The sequence below is a fragment of the Passer domesticus genome, chromosome 4 (genome assembly GCF_036417665.1).
Source record: "Passer domesticus isolate bPasDom1 chromosome 4, bPasDom1.hap1, whole genome shotgun sequence".
NCBI lineage: Eukaryota > Metazoa > Chordata > Aves > Passeriformes > Passeridae > Passer > Passer domesticus.
The window spans coordinates 72,395,758-72,416,239 of NC_087477.1; the positions used below are offsets into that span (position 1 = coordinate 72,395,758).

The 20,482-nt window shown below is 37.7% G+C and overlaps 1 protein-coding gene across 2 annotated transcripts in view; it reads left to right on the plus strand.

Annotated features, from left to right (window-relative positions):
- KIAA0232 (KIAA0232 ortholog) overlaps nucleotides 1-20,482 on the plus strand; it is a 65,304-nt gene that overhangs the window by 10,634 nt on the left and 34,188 nt on the right. For both annotated transcript variants that reach the window (XM_064418737.1, XM_064418738.1), the window contains exon 2: nucleotides 7,611-8,114. In XM_064418737.1, the coding sequence (XP_064274807.1) occupies nucleotides 7,884-8,114 (231 nt within the window). In that variant the 5' untranslated portion in view covers nucleotides 7,611-7,883. The remainder of the gene's footprint in view (nucleotides 1-7,610; nucleotides 8,115-20,482) is intronic.

The following is a 20,482-nucleotide window of genomic DNA, read 5'->3' on the forward strand; positions in this document are numbered from 1 at the left end:
TGCTGTATTTTGTTTACTTTTTTATTGCTCAGTCCAGTTTCATAATGGCCTTCTGTATTTTTTCAGTTGCTCTGAAGTCACTATTCCTGATCACTTGCTGTTCTTTGGTAGCTTCTAAACTGTGTCACCCATCTCATCTTCCAGGCCACTTAGGAATTTATCAGGTAATACAGGTCCCAGAGCAGAATCTTTCAGAACGGTACTGGTGACTTCCCCTGGTGTCATCTTGATTAAATCTGTTCTTTTTCTTTGCTAACCTAAGTAACTAGGGCTTACATGGTACCTCTTGAATCCTTGGAGTAATTCCATTAAGCTTTTATACAGGATTAGCAGCTTCAGATTTTCATTTGGATAAGTGTTATGAAAATAAGATTGCAGATTTGCAAGGAAAAAAAAATCTTGCAGTAACACCCACACACTGGTTTCTGTCTCCCCTGTGGGTTCTTTGACTTGAGTTACCCTAGAGCCATAAGCCCAGCCTTGTTAGACATCAGTTCCCTATAAATCACAAACCCATTACAAATAATACTGTATCACTCTTGAACCTCTTGGTAATGCTTCTTAAGAAAGATGGTTTTATGTATATTTAAAGTGGATTCTTTAAATACAGAGCTGCATTTATGCTTCTGACCAATTCTAGTGCTTTGATTGCAGCCAGGTGTTTAATCTCTGTTTCTCGTGGCAGGACAATATTTCTGTAGTGTTTCAGCATCTTGGTCATGAATCAAGCTGCTGCTCTTGCTGTTTGTTGTGCAAGAACATCAAACATCACCAGTACATAAAAAAGCTGTCCTTGCTCTGAAGACTACACAGCCAAATTTCTTCGATTATCAAGGAATGTGGTTAAAAAATAACAACTTCTCTTACTTCTGAATTCACATCTTTTAAATACTGTGTGAAATTAAGCACAGAAATTTCATTGTTTGCTAGACTTTAAATATGTTTTGGTTTTGGGCTTTGACAGTGCCTTTCCCAGTGTGTAGCTCCTTGGGTTTTTGTGGAAAGAAACAAAAGAAACTAGGGTAAAATTGCAGATTCTTCCACAATATATAAAGATCAATTTAGTATTCTGTTGCCATCATATAATGTGGTTATGCTTTTGACTATCAGTTTTCTAAAGAGGACTGAAATTTTCTGCACTGTGTAGGTGATTTTAGTATGTTGTTGACCAAACTTGATAGTTTTTATTTTATTTTTTTTTTTTAGTATTAATTAGTATTTTCATATTTTTTCCCTACCTGTAGTTGCCAGAGAGAGGGCATATTGTTTGCTTTTAATAAAACCATTCTGGGAAAAAACATTAGTTTGAAAAACATTGTCTTGTTTAAAAAATGCAGACTATCCACAAAAATGTGTTCTCTCCACATTAAAAAAAAAATTTAAAAATTGTGTGTATATATATATAATATTTTTTCCTCTGTTCATTGAATAAATAAATAGTGTCAAAGTGGTGAAAAAAAACTTTTGAAATAAGAGCTGTTAATTTAAACTGTGAAATGTGCTGGTGTATTTCAAAGAATAATAGAGGAAACTTTGTATAAAACAGCAGTTTTTGACAACTATTGTGTGAGAATATGTTTAGTCTAATTGTTAACATGTAGCAGTAGGCAGCATGAAACACTAGAAACACAGATGTTTTCCCTCTTGAGAACTGAAGGAAGGAAAAGTAGTATCTATGGATTATCCAAGAGTTTGGCTTCTCTGTAGAGATGCATCAAAATCTGTGAAGATAAATTTGAGTTTCTAGAGACTGACTTGCATGTTCCACAGGTAAACAGCGTATTAGTTTTCAAACTCTTTCAATATGTAATCCAGTAACTTTTTTTTTTTCCTAGTGATGGTATAGACCCCAGTGTAGTGAATTTAAGCCTGCAGACAATTTGCTTCCTTTTCAAGTTACTTTTTGTGATCCCCAAGACATTGTCTGTGAACCTTTAGTTTTCCTGATAGGACAATTTTAAGGGGTTATAGTTTTTTACTTTCTTATTCCAATGTCTTCTACTGCTTTAAAAGTTGATATTTAATAAAACTTGAAACAGTGTTAAATCATTGTATTGTTTTGGGGTTTTATAATTTACAAAAAATGTTGGTTTGGGACCTTGCTGCATGGATACATGATTTTCAGAGGCCTCTTGGTGCTGATATAATAGAGATTAGGTTACGTTAGATTAATTCAGTGGGTTTTGTGGTTTGGCTTTGGTTGCTGTTTTCTAACAGTATGCCAGAGAATATGGAGAAAAAAAGCTGTTAAAGACATGGAATTGTCTTGCTCTTAGTTAATCTTTCTGTTGATAGTCCATACATTAGCACTTTCTTGGTGTGCTTGTATCAATTTTCATTGAAGAGTGATTTAATTATACCTTTCCTTTACTGCATTCTTTGGTAATCTCTGATTTTATGCTGTCATCCTGTACCCTGCGGACACAACTGCCACAAGAAGTTGTTTGTGTTAATTTCATTATTGTAGTACCAAGGCACTTAAAAAAAAAAGTTCTGTGTATTTATTATGACAGTACCCATATTCCAGTTATTTTATGGAGAAGACTAGATTACTTCGTCTTCAAAAAAGGTTATTTACCATGAAAGAGCAACTGTGTTGTAGGGAACAAACTTGGAGAGCTCCAGCATCACTTTCCATATGATTGATCCTCCTTTCTTTTGCTTGCTGTAGGTCATTTAAAGTAGTTGTTTTGCCATAGCTGGATCTAAGGAGACTAAGGCTTAGTTATTTTCTTCTGCTGTCTGTTGTGGACCAAAAGAGCATTTAGTGTCGATCACGCTGAATAGAATTTTGAGAAATACATGTATTCTAAGACAGTCTGAGTTGAAAAATTGGAGTGTTTATACAATATTTTGTTCTCAGTCCTTTAGAAGACGCTTCATAAATTGGCCCTTGTGCCTCTACTGGTTAAGCTGCTGACAGTTTAACTAGTGTGACCTTGTTAAGGTCATTGATTAGTATTGCAGAAACTGAAGGTTACTTAAAAGGAAAAGACATACTAAGAAGTGGAGTAAGGAGAAATTATTTTGAAATAGTTTCAACATGTATTTTTTACTTTGTAAGAAAAAGTAGTTTTCAGAAAGTATTGATGCAGATGTTTAAATTTGTATTTGGTAATTATTTGGTTATAAGGTGCGTCCATCTGTCATATTTTATAGCTGGAAATGGAGAATTCCTCTTGACTTAGTTAAAATAACTAGGCTTCCACTAATTATTTAAGCTGTAATGTGCTCCCTCTGTTCAGATTAGCCCTAGCCTTATGAGGATGGAAAAATTATTTTTAGTGAGACAGTGTGAAATAGATTTAAGAGGGATAATAACTTACTTGTCAGAAAGTGTTATCTCTAAAATCAAGCTGCTCATCTATCAGCAGAAATGTTTGCTCTTTGAGTGACTTGTATTAATTTGATATGGAAAGTTGCTCTAGTACTGGAATAGAAAAAATACTCTTTACGAAATTTTGTTAACTCTAAAACATAATGGAAATGTTTAAGACCATCTGTGAAACAAAGTACTTGAGAGTTGTAAAATGAGAACTCTTAAATAATATTTAATACATTTGTTTAGATTTACAGGTTTTATATCATATAACTGAATGGTAAAAGAGGTAATAGAATATGATATTCAAAAAAGCTGGAGTGCAAAACAAATTACAAAAATTTTGTTGTCTGATTTCATAATTCCTCTTATAATCTGTCTTTTTCTTGCTGTCTTTTCTCCTCCACATCTAATAAAACCAAGACACACTTTAACTGGTCAGCTGAAGTCAATCAGATGTTGCTAGCTTGTTTTAAGAACTGAATTTCTCAAATGTCTCACTTATTTAAGTGTTAAGATAGAAAAGAGAGGCACCATTATCATCTTGTACAGGGAAAAGCAGAAGCATAAACTCAGTCCTTACTAGGTTTAGCTAAGGAGCTAAAAACAATGTGTCAAAGTTTTGATTGAAGTGACTCAGTATCCAGAAGCTTTGCCGTATGGAATCAGAATGGTTTGAGTTGAAAGGAATCTTTCAAGATCATCAACACTCACTTCTGTGGGTGGAGACTTCTTTCATTAGATGAGGTTGCTCAAAGCCCTGCCCAGCCTGACCTGGAATACTTGGAACAGATCATGCACAACTTCTCTGAACAAGTTACTCAGTGTCTCACCCCGTCAATGTAAAAAATACCTTCCTAATGTCCAATCTAAATTTACCAGTTTTTAGTTTAAAACTCTGTTACTACAGACCCTTATAAAAAGTCTGTCCCCATTTTTCTTCCAAGGGCCTTTTAAGTTCCCTCAGTAGCTGGGGATGCATTTCATCAGGTTCCATGGGCTCATGTAGCTTCAGGTTCCTTAGATGGTCTCAAATCTGACCTTGTGCTGCAGCGGGCAGTTCTTCATTCTCCCAGACCCCACGTTTGCCTCCAGTGAGTGGGAGAGTGTGTCTGGAGCTCTTGCTGGTGAAGACCAGGATAAAGAAGTCATTAAGTACCTCAGCCTTGTCTGTGTCCTGGGTCTCCTTTGAAATAGGGGCCCTTTTATCACTGATGTACCTATAGAAGCTTTTTCTTGTATAGAAGCTTCATCAAGCTTGATGTCCCTGGCCAGATTTAATTCTATCACAGCTTTAGCTTTACTATCCTGATTCCTGGCTGCTTGGACAATTTCTCTGTATTCATCCCAAGCTACGTGTCCTTGCTTCCACCCTCTGTAGGCTTCATTTTTCTGCTTGTGTTTGTCCAGGAGTTCCTTGTTCAACATGCAGGTGGCTGGTGTTTTGCCCAACTTTCTTTGGTAGCCATGCATCGCTCCTGAGCCCAGAGGAGGTGATTCTTTAATATTAACCAGTTTTCTTGGGCCCCTCTGCCAAGCAGATCCCTCAGAAGGTCAAACTGCTCTTCTGAAGTCCAGGACAATGAGCTTGCTGTGCACCCTTGCTGCCCTAAGGATCTTGAACTCCACTGTTTCATGGTCACTGCAGCCCTGGAGCTTCACGTTCCCCAGCAGCCCCAACATTTTGGTGAGAAGGAGACCCAGCATAGCACCTCTCCTTGTTGGCTTCTCTGACTTGGGGAGAAGGAAGGTATCACCATTATCACATTCCCGGCACCTCCTGGTCCTGGATTGCTTATGCTCTGCTGTGTTGTCCCTCTAACAGATATGGGGGTGGTTGAAGTCCCCCATGAGAACCAGAGCCTTTGAACATGAGGCTGCTCCTGTCTGTCTGGAGAGGACTTCATAGTTCAGTCTTCCTGGGTGGGGAGCCTGTAGCAGACCCCAGTGTAACATGGCCTGTCCCTGCCCTCCCTTTCATCCTGACCCACAACCTTTCAGTCAGCTCCTCTTTTGTTCTGAGGCAGAGCTCTGTGCACTCCAGGCAGTCGCTGACATAGAGGGTAACATTCCCTCCTTGTCTCCTGTACCTGTCCTTCCTAAACACCCTGTATCCTTTATCCCTCCCTTCCAACACTCCAGTCGTAGGAGTCATCCCACCGTGTCTTAGTGATGCCAGTAAGATGATAGACATGCAGGCATGTGCATGTTTCTAACTTCTTTTTTTTTTGTTGTCTTTGCTTTGCGTGTTTCCATAGAGGCATTGTAGCTGGGCTCCCAATGGAGCCAATTTAGTGGCTGGTGTGGCAGAAGTTCCTTTGTGCTGTTCTTCAGGTGCTCTCCTGCTCACCTACAATCACTTCCCAGGCTCTGAGCATCTTTTGGTGGCTGTAGCATCAAACTGGTAATAGTGGGATGGATTGAGGCTCCCCATTCCCTTGAACCTTTAGGTAGTTCTGCACCATGTCTCAAAAAAGATAAAGGAACAGTGTAAGTTCTATCTATGAAATATATCTATGAAATATAGGATTGGGGAGCCAACAAGGACTGTGGCATTGACTTGGGGAGAACATTCATCACATGCTGTGCTGTGGAGAGCCAGCAGGACTGAACAGATTTTCTGGAATGTTGTTCTTCAACAATTCAGATAGTATGGACTTCTTCAGAGTTTGGACCTGGGGCTCTTGGATTTGACTACCTTGGGTCAGAATACTAGACTTTTATTGTGCTTTCTGTTCTCTAATTATGTGATGAAGCAGTAACCTCCAGTGCCTTGCAGCATGTTTCTACCTACTGTTATTTGTGCTTATTTAAAAGATTTTGACTAATTGAAACATGCTGCTGAGCAATATTGAATAATGTGTTATCCCCTTTCTCAAAATGAACACTACAACCAGAGCAGTAAGGTCACTTTAGGAGAGGGTAGGAGTTTTGTAAACTCAGTAACAACTGATCATGGTGGGTTTCTCTTCGGTGATGTTTCAATTGACTCAGAAAAATCTGGAATGTACATTTGTACCTGCACGGTGGTGTAAAGAAAGCTCCTAAAAACTATCATCTTTTGTTGTGTTGACATGTATCGACTTTCAGTTTTGTTTGGCCACAGAACACATGCTGCCCACATGAACTGCTGCCCCCAGTATCTAGTTCAGGTAGTTGCATTAGGTGATGTCTGTTGTGTGCTGGTTATCTTGCACTGGGGTTGAAACAAAACAGCAGATTTTGCTTAGTCACTTGAGTCTATTTTGTTTCCTTTCAGTGAAGGGATATTTCCTGCTTGGAGTTGAGCTTTGTTTTCTCATGCTAAGAAGCTGGAGAGGAGAAAGAAGGCCTACACAAATGCCAGATTGGCATGTGGTTGATAAGTAGACCAATCCAAAAATGCCTTTTTTGGGCTGACATTTTCTGCGTTTGAGAGCAGAATGCTGACGTGTGTGGTGCTTGCACCTTCTGCCCCTGGCTTATCAAGACTGATTTGTGATTGTGGGTGGTATAAGTCTTAGGATAGTTTGTCTATTTTAGGACATGGTTTAGAGTCTAAGCTCTCAGGTAGGACAGGTGTATGCTTTGTGTAAAGAGGGTTAAATGTTAATTTTTGGCACAGATAAATTATGTTCTGCTCAAATTTTTGAAGTTATGCCAGGGATTTACATTTTTATAAGGACAGATTTTGGATGATAAAATGTCCTGGAACAAGGCAAATAATTGAAACTAAGAAAAACAACCCAAAAACCACCACCACCAAAAAATGTGAACCTGAAGGTAGTACTACCTTTTTACTAGTAGGATTTATGAAACTCCTGATCAGATGAATTTCATTAATTCATTGTTTTATAAACAAAACACTTCTACTCCAGAAATGGGTATCACTGCAAAACAGTAGGATTATATTGTCTTCTAGTGATGCAAAATAAGCAGTCTTTATTCAAACTAGCATAGAGTTTTTTATGAGAGTGGCTTTTTTTCAGCTGATAGTCAAAGTAATAAAATCTCAACTTTCCCATAAAGCTAGGTCAGACATATGTTTCAATTGACAGATTAATTGTGAAGTCTTTGATGAAAGTCTCTCTTCCTACAGTAGAAAGTACCTTTTCTAAAAGTCACCTTTAAACTTGTAGTAATTCCTGTCACTCTTCAAAATGACACTGAGTAGTTTTACAATATCTGTAGATGTTTGTAGTAAGCAGTATGTAAATGACTGCTTTCTACTTTGGATGGTTTTTTTCACTGTTTAATATTATTCATGTATGGATACATATTGTCACAACTTATCATTTTTTCCTCTTTATAGGTCCTGCTGGGGACTTGCATCTGGCCTCAATGTGAAATTAAGGTAGAAAAACACATCTACATATGTGTTTGCTATTAGGATTTAGTTTATTCACTGGTCATGCCTGAAGAGTGATGTTCGTCTCTAGTCGGCTAACAGCCAGGAAATATAAATGATTGTCCTAGAAGTCAAGCCTCTCTCCTATTTACTGGAGTGAAAATCACCTCCAGATATCGACGGAAAATCAACTACAGAAAATGCTTCACGTTATAAGGATGCCAGCCACCTAGATTCATGCGCCCTATCTGTACAGTTGTTGTGGATGGTTTGCCATCTGAAAGCTCCTCAAGCTCTTATCCAGGCCCTGTATCTGTTTCTGAAATGTCTCTGCTACATGCTTTGGGTCCAGTGCAGACCTGGCTGGGACAAGAGCTAGAGAAGTGTGGCATTGATGCCATGATTTATACTCGGTATGTCCTCAGTCTTCTGCTGCATGATAGCTATGACTACGACCTGCAGGAACAGGTATTTACATATTTTAGATGTTGTCCAGTGAAAGTGAGTTTTTGTACCAGTTATGTTTTGTGTATTATACCTGGGTATGCTTCAGTTGGGGGGTTGGTTGTCTTTAAGTGTGTGGGTGGAAGGAGGGTATAAACCACTCAGGAGTCACATTTGATGGGTGAACTGAGATTAAAGTAGTTAGGTTGCTGTATGGGCAATTACAGTAAACAATGTTCTCACATGGCTACAGTTGATGTCAGAATTGTTAATACTGGAATATCTGTGTCCTAAATGGAGACCATCACTACTTGTGATTAGAAACTTAATTTAATATTGGAACATTAGTAAATGAATGTAATTTTTGTAAACCATGTCAAATTGCCCAGTAGTTTGTAGACCACCTCCATCACTTCCCATGGATTTCATGTTGTGGTGTTTTCAGTAAAGAATAAACACCCCCCTGATATCTTTTAGTCTTCAGGTATTTGAAATACATTATTATACATACCTTATTAGTTTCTTTTAAAATGCTGAATGCTGATAAAAAGCATGCAAGAGAGTTGTGACCCTAGAACATACTGTTCAGTATTGATACCTTTTTTTTCCCCTTTTTTATTTGTCTGCATCATGAACCCTTTTAATAGTGGAGTTTTACAGATTCAGGACTCAGAGAAATTACAGTGTTTTCAGAAAAGGCTGATGATAACATTAAAAATACACTTTGCTTAGAAGGTGGCTGTGGTGACAGTGGGAAGGAAGAAAAGCAAATACCTATTATTTGATAGCTTAATTATTAGTCCTTTTTCATTACTGTTGTTTTGGTTATACTTCAAGTATTGCTGCCTAACTACTTCAGAAATTCCATTGTCACCTAGTTTGTATTTTTAAAAATCCAGCAAGAGCAGAGCAGATTATTGTGAGATAGATGTAAGTGTAATTGAAGAACAAAAAAAATTCATGTCAGATGCTGTCAGTGTTTGAACTCTTAGCGACCATTACCATGCATAAAAGCCTTCATGCTTACCTTGTGCAAACCAGAAAACTTGTATCTGTAAAAGTTTTGTTTCTTTTTTTCTCAAAAGTGTATCTGGCAGCAGTAGGTGACATCAGCAACAACTCCACAATTAATAACAATAATAATAATAATAATAATAATTTAAAAAACCCAGTGTAAGCACTTTCTGGTCAGACATGAGTGTCTGTATTTTAGAAGGGTCAGAAAAAGGTTCCAAAACCTGTTTGAAAGGAGCATGTGGGATGAGGACATTAAAAATGAAACCCAATTGAAACCACATGAGAACTTGAGGAGCTTTAGAGATAGGCCAGTGGCCTTGAGGGAAATGAAGAGGTGTTTCTTTTCAGTCCATTTCAGACCACTGTCATAACTTTGAAGTTGCTACTGTGATATTTCAAATTACTGAAGTGCCAAAATTAGTTTTCTTTTTTATCAGGCTTTGCAAGAAGCAGGGTAACTATATTATGAAAATCTCATTCAGTTTATTTCTCATTTTGATACTTTAACTGGATCCTTTGTGGGTTTGATAACAGAGCTTTTAGGAATGTGTCTGTTCTCTTTCCAAGCTGATTATCTGAACCTAATGAGCCAAAGGGAGAAGAATACCACATGCTAACAGGGTAGCCAAAACCTGTGTTGCTGAGTGGGTGCTGTGGTACCAATGTACAGGATGTCTTCTGAACAACATTGGGCTTTGAAGCTGGAAGATTTTTTTCCACCTCCTCCAATTTGATTTTCTTTATAATGTACTTTTACTGTGTTTGTTCACCCTACTTCAAATAACTATTTCCTAAGTTTTGAGACCTAATATCAATTTAGTTTTGGGATTACATTCTGTAGTAATAATTAGATGCACCTGTTACGAAACATACTGCTCCCTAATTCCTTTTTCAAATAGCTGAGTCTGTTAAGCCTGCAAGTACAAATTTCTAACATAGAATTGAGGAAATATGTGTTTTGTTATATAGTTATTACTGATTTTTCTTCTTGTTACTTACTGGTTCTTTGTGTCACCTGACATTTTAAATTAGTTTTGGTTTGGTGAAGTTATTCAGAAACAAGAAAATCTTAACTCTAAAACATGTATTTATGGATAAGCAATTTCAATCCAGTTTTGGTGATGGGTACAATATTAAGACAAAGGGGAAAAACATATATTAGTCTTGTTTACAGGCAGAAGTCAAGGAAAAGAACAGGAATTAAATACTTAAAGGAGAAGTAATTTAGGAGTAAAATACTTACAGTTGCTGAGCTTCTTTAACCCAGATTAATTCCCATTGAAGATTTGGTCCTTGGCATCTCAGGAATTTTTTCTCCCGTGTGATTCCTTTAATTCTTAAGAAAGATAAGAGAATTTCCACAGAAAGAGCTATTCTCAATAGTGTGCTTATTGCAATGATTTCTCTCCAATTTAGAGGACAGCTACAAAAAGGACTGAAGCAGTCTATTCACATGGAGAAGACGGGGGACAATGGGTACATGTTGCACTGGGGGCAGTTTCATCTTGATATGAGAATTTTTTTCTTTTTCTGTTTTCTGTTTTCTTGTAGTGAGAACAGTCACTGGAACAACCTCCTCAGGAATGTGATAGAATCCCTGTTGCTGGAGGTTTTTGAGATGCAGTAGGGTGTTAGATAGTCTTGTCTAATCTCCTTTTCCCTTGGAAGGGTAGACCCCATGATTCTTTGAGGTCCCTTCCATCCTGAGCTGCAATGTGATTCTGCAATTCTTTGCTTGTAGAACTCTGTTTTTGGGGATAGTGAGTAGCCACCCCTTTTTCCTCCAAATACAGCAGTGGCTTCTGTTCAGAGCAGGTTACAACGAATGTGTAGTCTCACAATGGGGTTATGCATAGGAACAATCCATTGCAGTTTGCTTTTTTAGGGGGTGGGAGTGAAGAGGACTAATTGAGGAAGTCTTAATCTTATGGATACATTAATCTTCATTAGAAATGTTACAGACTGAAGTTAAGATGGTCGTTAAGATCTTTCCACCTCAGAGTGTTGATGGTATCATTAGCACTGTTTTACTTGCTTCAGGGAGCCTCCTTCAGTGCTTGCTTTATAGTGTTCTAGTGTCATCAAGTATAGCAGGGAAATGGAACTCTGAAGTCTGGACTGAGGTTCTGTCAGGTAAGTACAAAAAAATTTAGTATCAAAAATAAGTAAGAAAACCCATTCCAAACTTTACGAGGCATACACAGCTATTTAAGATATTGCTGTTGTCACGTTATCAGTCACTTCTGTTTACAGTTAAAATAAGAATTTCAAAGGAATATGGGAAACTTGATTGACTATGGGAGTCTTGATTGATTAGATCTTCAGGGTTATTTTTGCAAATAAGCAGAATATTCCCTTCTGCTCTGTTAGTAATATTTAATATGTGCTGTGGGTTTCTCCAGTGTTATTCTGGTACAGATTTGTGTGGCTTTCTCCAATATTTTTTTTTTTTTTTTGTACAGTGAGCTAATTTGATGTCTGGATAGAAGATAAGACTAAAGATGTGTGTGTGAGCGGTGTTGTGTTGGTTTTCATTCCTCTTTATTTGTATGTATGTGAGGGTGTGATTTTTTTTGTTTGTGTTTTGTTTGGGTTTGTTACTGGTGCTACATCTATGCCTTGCCCAATTAGAATGGTCTTTGTTGGGTATTGTTATATGGATTCAGGCTCAGTAACCCGAAATGTTAGAGGGGTGAGTAATGAATTTCCAGAGAGTTCATAGCAGGTTTTTACAAGTACAGAAAACATAGGTAGAAGTAAAACCCTAATACACTGCAACCAAATTTTACTGGAATGATTGAAGCTTCTATTCTAGCTCATTGGCTTAAACTGAAATAGCTATTTAAATACTGGGAAAATTTATAAGCCAGTGTGTTTTTCCCAGCTGTATTTCAAAGGAATAGAGAATTTCCAAGAAAGGAATCTTGTTTATGGTAAATTGTACTGTGGTACCAGGGTCTTCAGGACTGCTGTGGTTATACATGTGTTATTCATACCTATCAAGAATTACTGTAAAATTCTCTAAATATACACACTTTAAATGCATGTTGGTTTGTTGTTAAATACTCAAGTACTGAAGGTAACTTAGTTATTGTTGGCACCTAGAGCACAATTCTTATCCAAGCCATATTTGCTACTTTTGGAAGTGAGTCTAAGAGCTCAAGATGTAAAAGTTCTTAAGAAGTACTTCATTCTGACTGTGTACTCTTTTTTTCTTTTTTTAATTTCCCTCTCCCCTCAGGATTTTTTGGCACCAATGATATTGCTGATGGGAGGGCTCAAGTGGGTGGAAGTAGGAGGCTCTTTGGGACTTTTTTCCCCCAGTATTGACTGATGGAGTAGAAAATACAAAGATAGTATGAATTTGGTTTGCACATTTTCCTTGATTCCTGTGATACAGTTCATAGAAATAGTCTTGAGAGTTTTGTGGCTAGTTAAGGTTTGTCATATCAGAAGACAAGTAAGGATTCCAGTGGAAGACTTGCCCTTTTTTTTCCTACAACTAAAGATGTTGCTTGTGTACCATCTTTCCAGAGAACAATTCTCAAATTGATTTACACATTTATTAGATGTCTTCATGGCCTAAAGATTACTAAAGAAATCTCTTGAATCATGCTATATAAGATATTCAGATAAGATATTCATTATTTAGGTGTGTTAGGGAGTTTACTTGGTTCAGTTTGGTTTGGGTTTTTTTGAGGCCTGTCAATGGTCTCTTCAGAATGTTTGGAAATCACTTGTATTTTGTGCTGAAATAGATGGCTTTTTAGTCACTTTTGGTCCATTAAGGAAAACTTCATAAAATCTGTGTGGATTTACAGACTGTTTAATGTAAATAAAGTCTTACACGTTTTTGTCGTTTGCATTTTATTATTGCATTTACTGACTTTGGATAAGTTAAGCAGAAAATCATGAAATTGCTGTCAAGTTTTTAACTTTTGGGGACCCACAGAATTGGTGTTGGTGGAGATCTGAACATTATGAGACAGCATTTTGACTTCATGCTAGACTAATTTTTGATCAGAATACCTTGCTCTAGTTTCCTAGTAGCAAACCAACTAGGTGCTTTTAAGATTTGGTTGTTGTTTAAATGCTGATTAAAAATACATTTGTAGATGCATGTGTTCTCAAACCAGTTTATGATACAGTAAATATCACATTAAGATAATATAATCTGTGTGAAGCAGAAGGCATTGCCTTAAAATATACTTTGTGTGAAACATTATTTCATTGATCATTCCTTATACAGTATTAAAATCAGTGTTCTGTGTTGTATCTTTCACATACTAACTGTAAGCTTAACTGATTTTGAATATAACAAATTTATGGTTTAGAGCTATAGATTTGTTTTTGTAGACTGTTCTCCCTTATGAAGGGATAGAGCCTTAATCTAAAAAAACCCAAAACCTAACCCCAACAGCTAGGCACTCTGTGAGATAAAGGCTTTGTTTGTAAGCCTTTGGTCCTGCAGCAGGAAGATCGAAAGGCATTTGTTTTGCATACTTTCCATATCAAGTGCCTTCTGTTGCTTTTGATCTACTTCTTTCAACTAATTTTTCGAAGTTAACAGGTTTTTTTCTGAACCTCAAAAGTAAAAATCCTTTTTCTTTTTTTTAAAGATGATGTTTTCCTAACTCTCAGGATTAATTGGCTATTGCACTGCAAACTGTACTTTTGTGACCAGGTTGAGATTTTTTCCTTTTGATTTTTCAGTTTTTAACAGGGAGGCTTTTTTTTGGGAAGACTAATTATTTGTGGACTGATTTGAAGTAGTTCCATTCAGGTAATCTTTTATAAGGTGGCATTAAAAGTCTTCTGAATGATAGTTACACTTCTGCTGACTCTGATCATAGTTTTTATTCTTGCTTTTTCTTACATATTTAAAGTAAAAAATGTAGTTTTCTTTTTTATATTAAGAGAAAAAGAGAGCAGCAGAAGGGACAGCTCAGCCCATACATGATATATTTGAGGCTTTACCTTGTGGTTTTAAGTCCATAAATGATTTTGGCCTATCCCTCTGCCCTGTGTTACCAAGGACACAGAACACTTTGGTGACTGAACTTGGGGTGCACTTGCTAGGTTCCCAGATCCACTGGAATGTGCTGTTAGTTCTCCTGCCATCCCATATTAACCCAGTAGAGGGACCTGATGTCTGGATTTATATTCTAGTAATAGATACTAGTTTTTTCCATGTATATTTTGGGTGGAAGAGGATGTGGGGTTTTGTATATGTTTTCTGTTTTTGTATGTCTCATCCATAACCTAAAGAGAGGAGGAGAAATGAAAATTTGGTCCTGTGCACTCCACTAACCATGTGTTGAATGTTAATCTGCCTGGTACGCCTATTTGACAAAAAATAACAATGCTCCTTCTGGTATAATTACACCTATTCTTTTATCATCCCTAAGAAATGTGTTTGGGTCACTCAAACACATTTTTTGATAAGGCATTAAACATGTGGAGTGGGTTCAGCTGCAGTAGAGCAATGCTGTGTGACTGCTGTACACATGTCAGTAAATTTCAAGTTCACCAACAACATGTAGGAATAAATTTCTTGAATGCAAAGCATTTTCTGTTTAGTTTGTATTTGTGTTACTGCTTATTGAGTTGTATAATCTTAAGCTTATACTTATAATCTTATTCTGGTTATTAAGCAGTTGTGTAGGAACAGTTTTTTAAATCTTCTGACCATAGTTTTTTAGTCAGTACCCCAACTAAGTATGTAAATTTCAAATTGTGGGAATCAGTGTATAAAGAAAAGAATAGGTAGGTGGGGGACCAAGGCTTTTAGCTGTACTTTTTAATATGACTAATTTGAAATCCTTAGATTACTCAAATGTATGTGTTTACAGCAATGGGAATAATCTCCTTCTTCTTCCCATACATAAACATGTAAACTGAAGAAAGGACCAATTAATCATATTTAGAAAATGGTACTATATGTTGAAATTAATATCTCCATAAAGCTTATTCATACAAAAGTTAAACCACTTTCTAAAGGCTTAGATAACTAAGTTTAAAAGTTCATAGAAGAAAATTTAGCTGTGGTCCTGCCCTCCATCCCTTTCTAGGAAGGGGGTACTATAGCTGAGAGCCATATAAATCAACTTCTGGGAAATAATTTTTTTTGTGTACAGTATTTGTTTTTTGAGAAAAATTAGGTGGATATGGATTCTTCTTCACTTAAGCAATGGAAGATGGCTGAAATGTCTTTACTGTCAGGAAACTTATTTATTGATTTTTAATTGGCACTTGTCTTGTTAATTGTGCAGTAACTGACCTGTTCTGTATTTCTCTGTCCAGTGACTGTTAGATACGGGACAGGTTTGGAGTATCATGGACTATGGGTTTGTACTCTCTGTTCTGTTTTAGGGGTGGGAATTGTAGTGGCAGGGATTGGAGCTCAGCAATAGGCTCACAGAGGCTTTGTATTTGTGCAAACTGTACGGGTTCCAGGGCAGTCAGCTTCAGCTCGTGTGTTAATGCAGAAGAAAAGCATTAGTTCTCAAGGACTGTGCTTATCTGAGAAACTTTATTTCCACACTCTCTGCTGCGTTTGTATTGGTGTGAGTGATCATGTTGAGCTGCTCGTTCCTTTTTTATCAAGTTGTGACTGCTAATGTATTCTCACAAAGGCTTACGTAATACAAAGCGAGATGGAAGCTCAAGTGGCAGGTTGGTGAGTCTTCCTAGCAGTCAGGATTTCTTTGCAGCCCTCTCTGTGCTGATACAATTGTCCTGTTCAGATTTCTGGGCATAATTAAGATACTTCCTTCGTGCTCTTTGGGTATATGTCATTGCATGACAGTACACTTGCCACATTTCTCCAAGCATAGACATGGGCTGCCTGTATTCTCTGAAGTCAGATGATTACAGTGGTCTGTGATGCTTGCCACACAACCTTATCTCTAAAGGCAAGAAAGCAACCATAAATGTTATGAAATAACTTCTCCAGTCATGACATGCCCCTTTCAGATACCTTGACTCTGTAGTGATGGTTTCTGGCTTTCTTTTCTGCAGTGTATGTCAGATGTGTAAGTAAAATGATGCCTTTATAGTTCTAGCTATAGTCTTGCTAAATTTTCTTATTTTCTGCTTTTACTTTAATGGGAAAAGTCTAAAGGCAGTCTGCTCAACAAACATAAGACTTTAACAGATGCAGCATTTGCATGTTCTCTCATTCTTTGGAGTGGGTGTGACAAATTTCTTCTCCTTAGTCTTAGCCTAGAAGTAACTTCTAATTAATGAACATCACATAGACTGCCCTTTCAGACTGGTAGGATTATAAGCAAAAGTTTATAATTGACAGAAAGTCAGATGACAGGATTTTATACTTGGGTTGATTAGTTTTGATAAGTAGAATTCTTCCCTGCCTGCCATCAGTCCCGAATACCCTGGGGTCATAGCAGTGCATGTTGTGAACTGCTACATTATCAGCTGTTCTGTTACAGTCGGGCTCTGCAGGGTTATAATGCTCTAGTTGGGACATCTGGGAAAGAGGTGACTTTCTAGTGAACCATCCAGTGGATAGATGGTTCCCTGGTTTTTCACTATGAGTCTAAGATGAATTCTTTCCCTGATAATACCTGGATTTGGAGTTATCATCATCTAACATTAAAGAAAGTTTCCCAGTCCTCTCTATTCTGTGTTCAGCAAAGTTTTTTTGCCATGGAGAAAACTTATACTGCTCTCTGAAATGTAGTCTTTGTCTGCATTTCCATTGGGGCATATTAGCTGAGTTTGAACCCATGCTCTTGTGGGTTTTTTTTCCCACCTATGTATTGTCTCTTTATCTTGACCTCAGTCTGAGGCAGCCTGTAAGGAATCTCTAAGCTGATCCTGGCCCACCAGACCTTTCTCAGTGTTTATAATAAATTTCAGTATGATTGTGGTTTTAAGCAATCTATGAGAGTTTTTCCTGAATCTCAGTTAAGTGGAAGCATTTTTTCAGGCAAGATCACTGAAGGTCTTTATACATTGTTGAATAATTTGTGATCTGTTTTAATTTCCCCCAAATCTCAATTGTGAAATCCTCAAAGAGGCAGTGGTGTTCCATTTTGGATATAATTTGTCATGGAATCATTGAATGCTTTTGTTTGGAAGGGATCTTAAAGAACACCTAGTTCCTAGCCCCCTGCCATGGGCAGGGATTCCTTCCACAAGAATGGCTTTCTCAGAGCCCCATCTAGCCTGGCCTTCAATACCTCCAGGAAGGGGCAGCCACAACTTCTCTGGGCAACCTTTCAAGAGTCTTATAACCCTCAGAGTAAAGAATTTCTTTCTAATAACTAATCTAAACCTGCCCACCTTCATTTAAAAGAGATTCCCCCTTGTGCTGTCTCTCCATGCTCTTGTCAGATGTCGCTCCTGAGCTCTCCTGTAGGCTTTTCATGTACTGGAGGGTGCTGTAAGGTCCCTCTGGAGCCTTCTCTTCTCTAGGCTGAACAACCTAAAGAACTCCGTCAGCCTGTGTTCATAGCAGAGGTGTTCCAGCCCTCTTGTGGCCCTTCTGTGGACTCAGCTCTACAGGTCCATGTCCCTCTCACGTTGGGAACAGACCTGGGGTGCAGTACTATTGGTAGGGTCTTATGAGAATGAGACAGCCAAAATCACCTTCCTTTGCCTGCTGGCCACGCTGCTTTGGATGCAGCCCAGGACACAGTTGTCCTTCTGGGCTGTGACTGCACATTGCCAGCTCACGTTCAACTTCTCGTCAGCCAACAGCCCTAAATCCTTTTCTTTGGGGCTCCTTGTGATCCTTTCTCTGCCCAGCCTGGATTTGTGTTTGGAATTCCCTCAACTTGGGTGGAGTGCCTTGCTCTTGGCCTTGTTGAACTTCATGAAGTTCACACAGGCCCACCTCTCAAGCCTCTGGATGGGGGTCCCTCTGGATGGCATCCCTTCCCTCCAGTGTGCCAGCCACACCACACAGTTTGGTGTCACTGACAAACTTTCTGAGGGAGCACTTGATCCCACTGTCCATGTCACTGACAAAGCTGTTAAACAGCATCAGTACCAAAACAGACCCAGAGAAACACTTGTCACTGGCCTTCACTTGAACATCAAGCCATTGACCACATCTCTGAGTGTGACCATCCAACCAATTCCTTATCCGCTGAGTGGTCCACCTGTCAAATCCGTGTCTTTCCAGAGGCAAGGACAGTGTCACAAGCATTGCACTGGTCCAGGTAGTTGACATCATTTACTCTTCCTTTACCCACCAAAGCTATTATCCTGTCTTAGAAGGCCATTAAATTTGTCAGGCATGATATGTCCCCAGTAAAGCCATGTTGGCTGCCACCAGTCACCTCCTTATTTTCCATGTGCTTTAGTACAGTTTCCAGGAGGATCTGTGCCATGATCTTGCCAGGCACAGAAGTGACACTGACTGGCCTGTAGTTTCCCAAGTCTTCCTTTTTTTTTCCTTTTTAGAAACAGGTTATGTTTCCCTTTCCAATGTTGCCATTTATGTGGATCATGAACTTTATAATGTTTTTATTTCAGTCATATTTCAGGTCACATTTGTTTTCTTATGGATAGTAGGTATTTCTCTTTACAGCAAATGAAAGGAGAATCACTATCAAACTTCATTTGTTTGGTTTTTTTGCTTCTCCAATTTCTTGATAGTTTGGAGGGAAGTGGTGGAATTGCTGCTATTGCTGCTTTTGCATAGTTGAATAGAATAAACCATTTCAAAATCTTTCTAAAATTTATGACTGTATCTTAGTCTAAAATTGAATGAAGCACTCAAAATTCTGGCTTTCTTGAGGCACCACTAGTGTGAAGAATACAGGTACTTCATCAATATTTTTTTACCCATATTTATAGTTATTAAGTTATTTTTTTCAGGAAACTGCACTTTCAGTGTTTTCATTATTATAAATCTCTAATGAAATTATCTAGTTATGTAGTAGGTAGGGGATAGTAGGACTCTGAAGAGCAGAAGTTTAAATAATAGTTTAGATATAGGAACTTAGGGGTTTTTCAGTGTCCAGAGGGTATTGGCTTTCTGTTGATACCTCTTTAATATTGGATGATCATCTCTTGAAAATATAGGTAATGGTGGTCTGGTTTAAATATTTGACCTCTGTAAGCAAAATTTTAGTTTTTCTTCTGTATGTATGCACACTTTTAAAATCTGTAAGTTCAGAGTGGCATTGCTTTTGTGAAAAGTTCAGCAACCAATGTAGAGCTCTCGCATTAAAATGAGCATGATGTTATAATCTCTAGTTCTGTTAAGAAACATGGTAAATGAAGGCATCTAGTAGGTGAAGGGATCAGAAGTTCTTGGTTATTCTTTCCACGTGGAGGAAGTAGTTTACCTGTCTTCATGCATACAGAATGTTTTGCTGTGCTACTTTCTTTCCTGTTTGTTATGAACTTGATACTTTTCAGTCTAAGGAGTAAACCTACTGATGGGCACTTGACTGCTGAAGACAGAGAGTAAAAGAGAGGGGAAAAAAAAAATTAAGATACTTATTTAACTAATTTAAACCATTGGCAACTACTGGTTTGTCTGTCTTTGGTTTTGGTTTTTGGTTTTTTTTTGGTATTTTTTGCAGGTTTTTAATTTTTTTTTTTTGTGGGTTTTTTTGGTTTTTTTTGGCAACTTAGTCGTCATAAAAGAAGAGGGTCACTCTGTTTGTGTCTCACCATTCTACAAACTCACTCTCTAGGATGTGTTACATTTCCTTGTTTCTCAGGCATTTTACTGTAATGTTGGGCTTTGTAAAACCTTTTTGTCTTTATCCAGAATGGTTCTGATACACAAGAATTATGCCTAAGGTTTTTTTCTTCACTGTTCTGTAAGGTTTTATAGGTATGGTGTTTAATTTGTGTACAGAAGGTGCAAGATCCTCAGCAACATAGGCTATATCCAATACATATATAATGCTGATAAATACTGTAGTTTAGATGAAGATTTTAAACTGCAAAACTTTTCAGGGAATAGCTGTAATTCATGGTGTTTGCTAGTTTTGTAAAATTTGAGGCTATAAAGCTTATGAGTTTGACATGGAAAAAAATCCAAACCCAAGTTTTAAACTTGGCAGCCAGGTGTGACTGAAAACCATGTGTCAAAAAAAAATTTCAGTGTGTATTGTATAAAGAAGTAGAAAGAAAATGAGAATCCTATCAGAGCTATGTCCTCAATCTCTGCATCCTGAAGGACAAGCCATGATGTTCCCACAGTGCACAAACAACTCACTTACTCTGGAAGGAGGGATGAGACCATGATACCACAGCTCTGGGGTGGAGGCCTGAGACAGAATTCCATTTAGCTTCCCTTCCTCCATTGAAAAAACTGTACATCTCTTAAAAGAGATTTTTCAGTTTTTAAAAGTTGAAAACTGTCAAAGTTTGTAGACAAGTGTCAA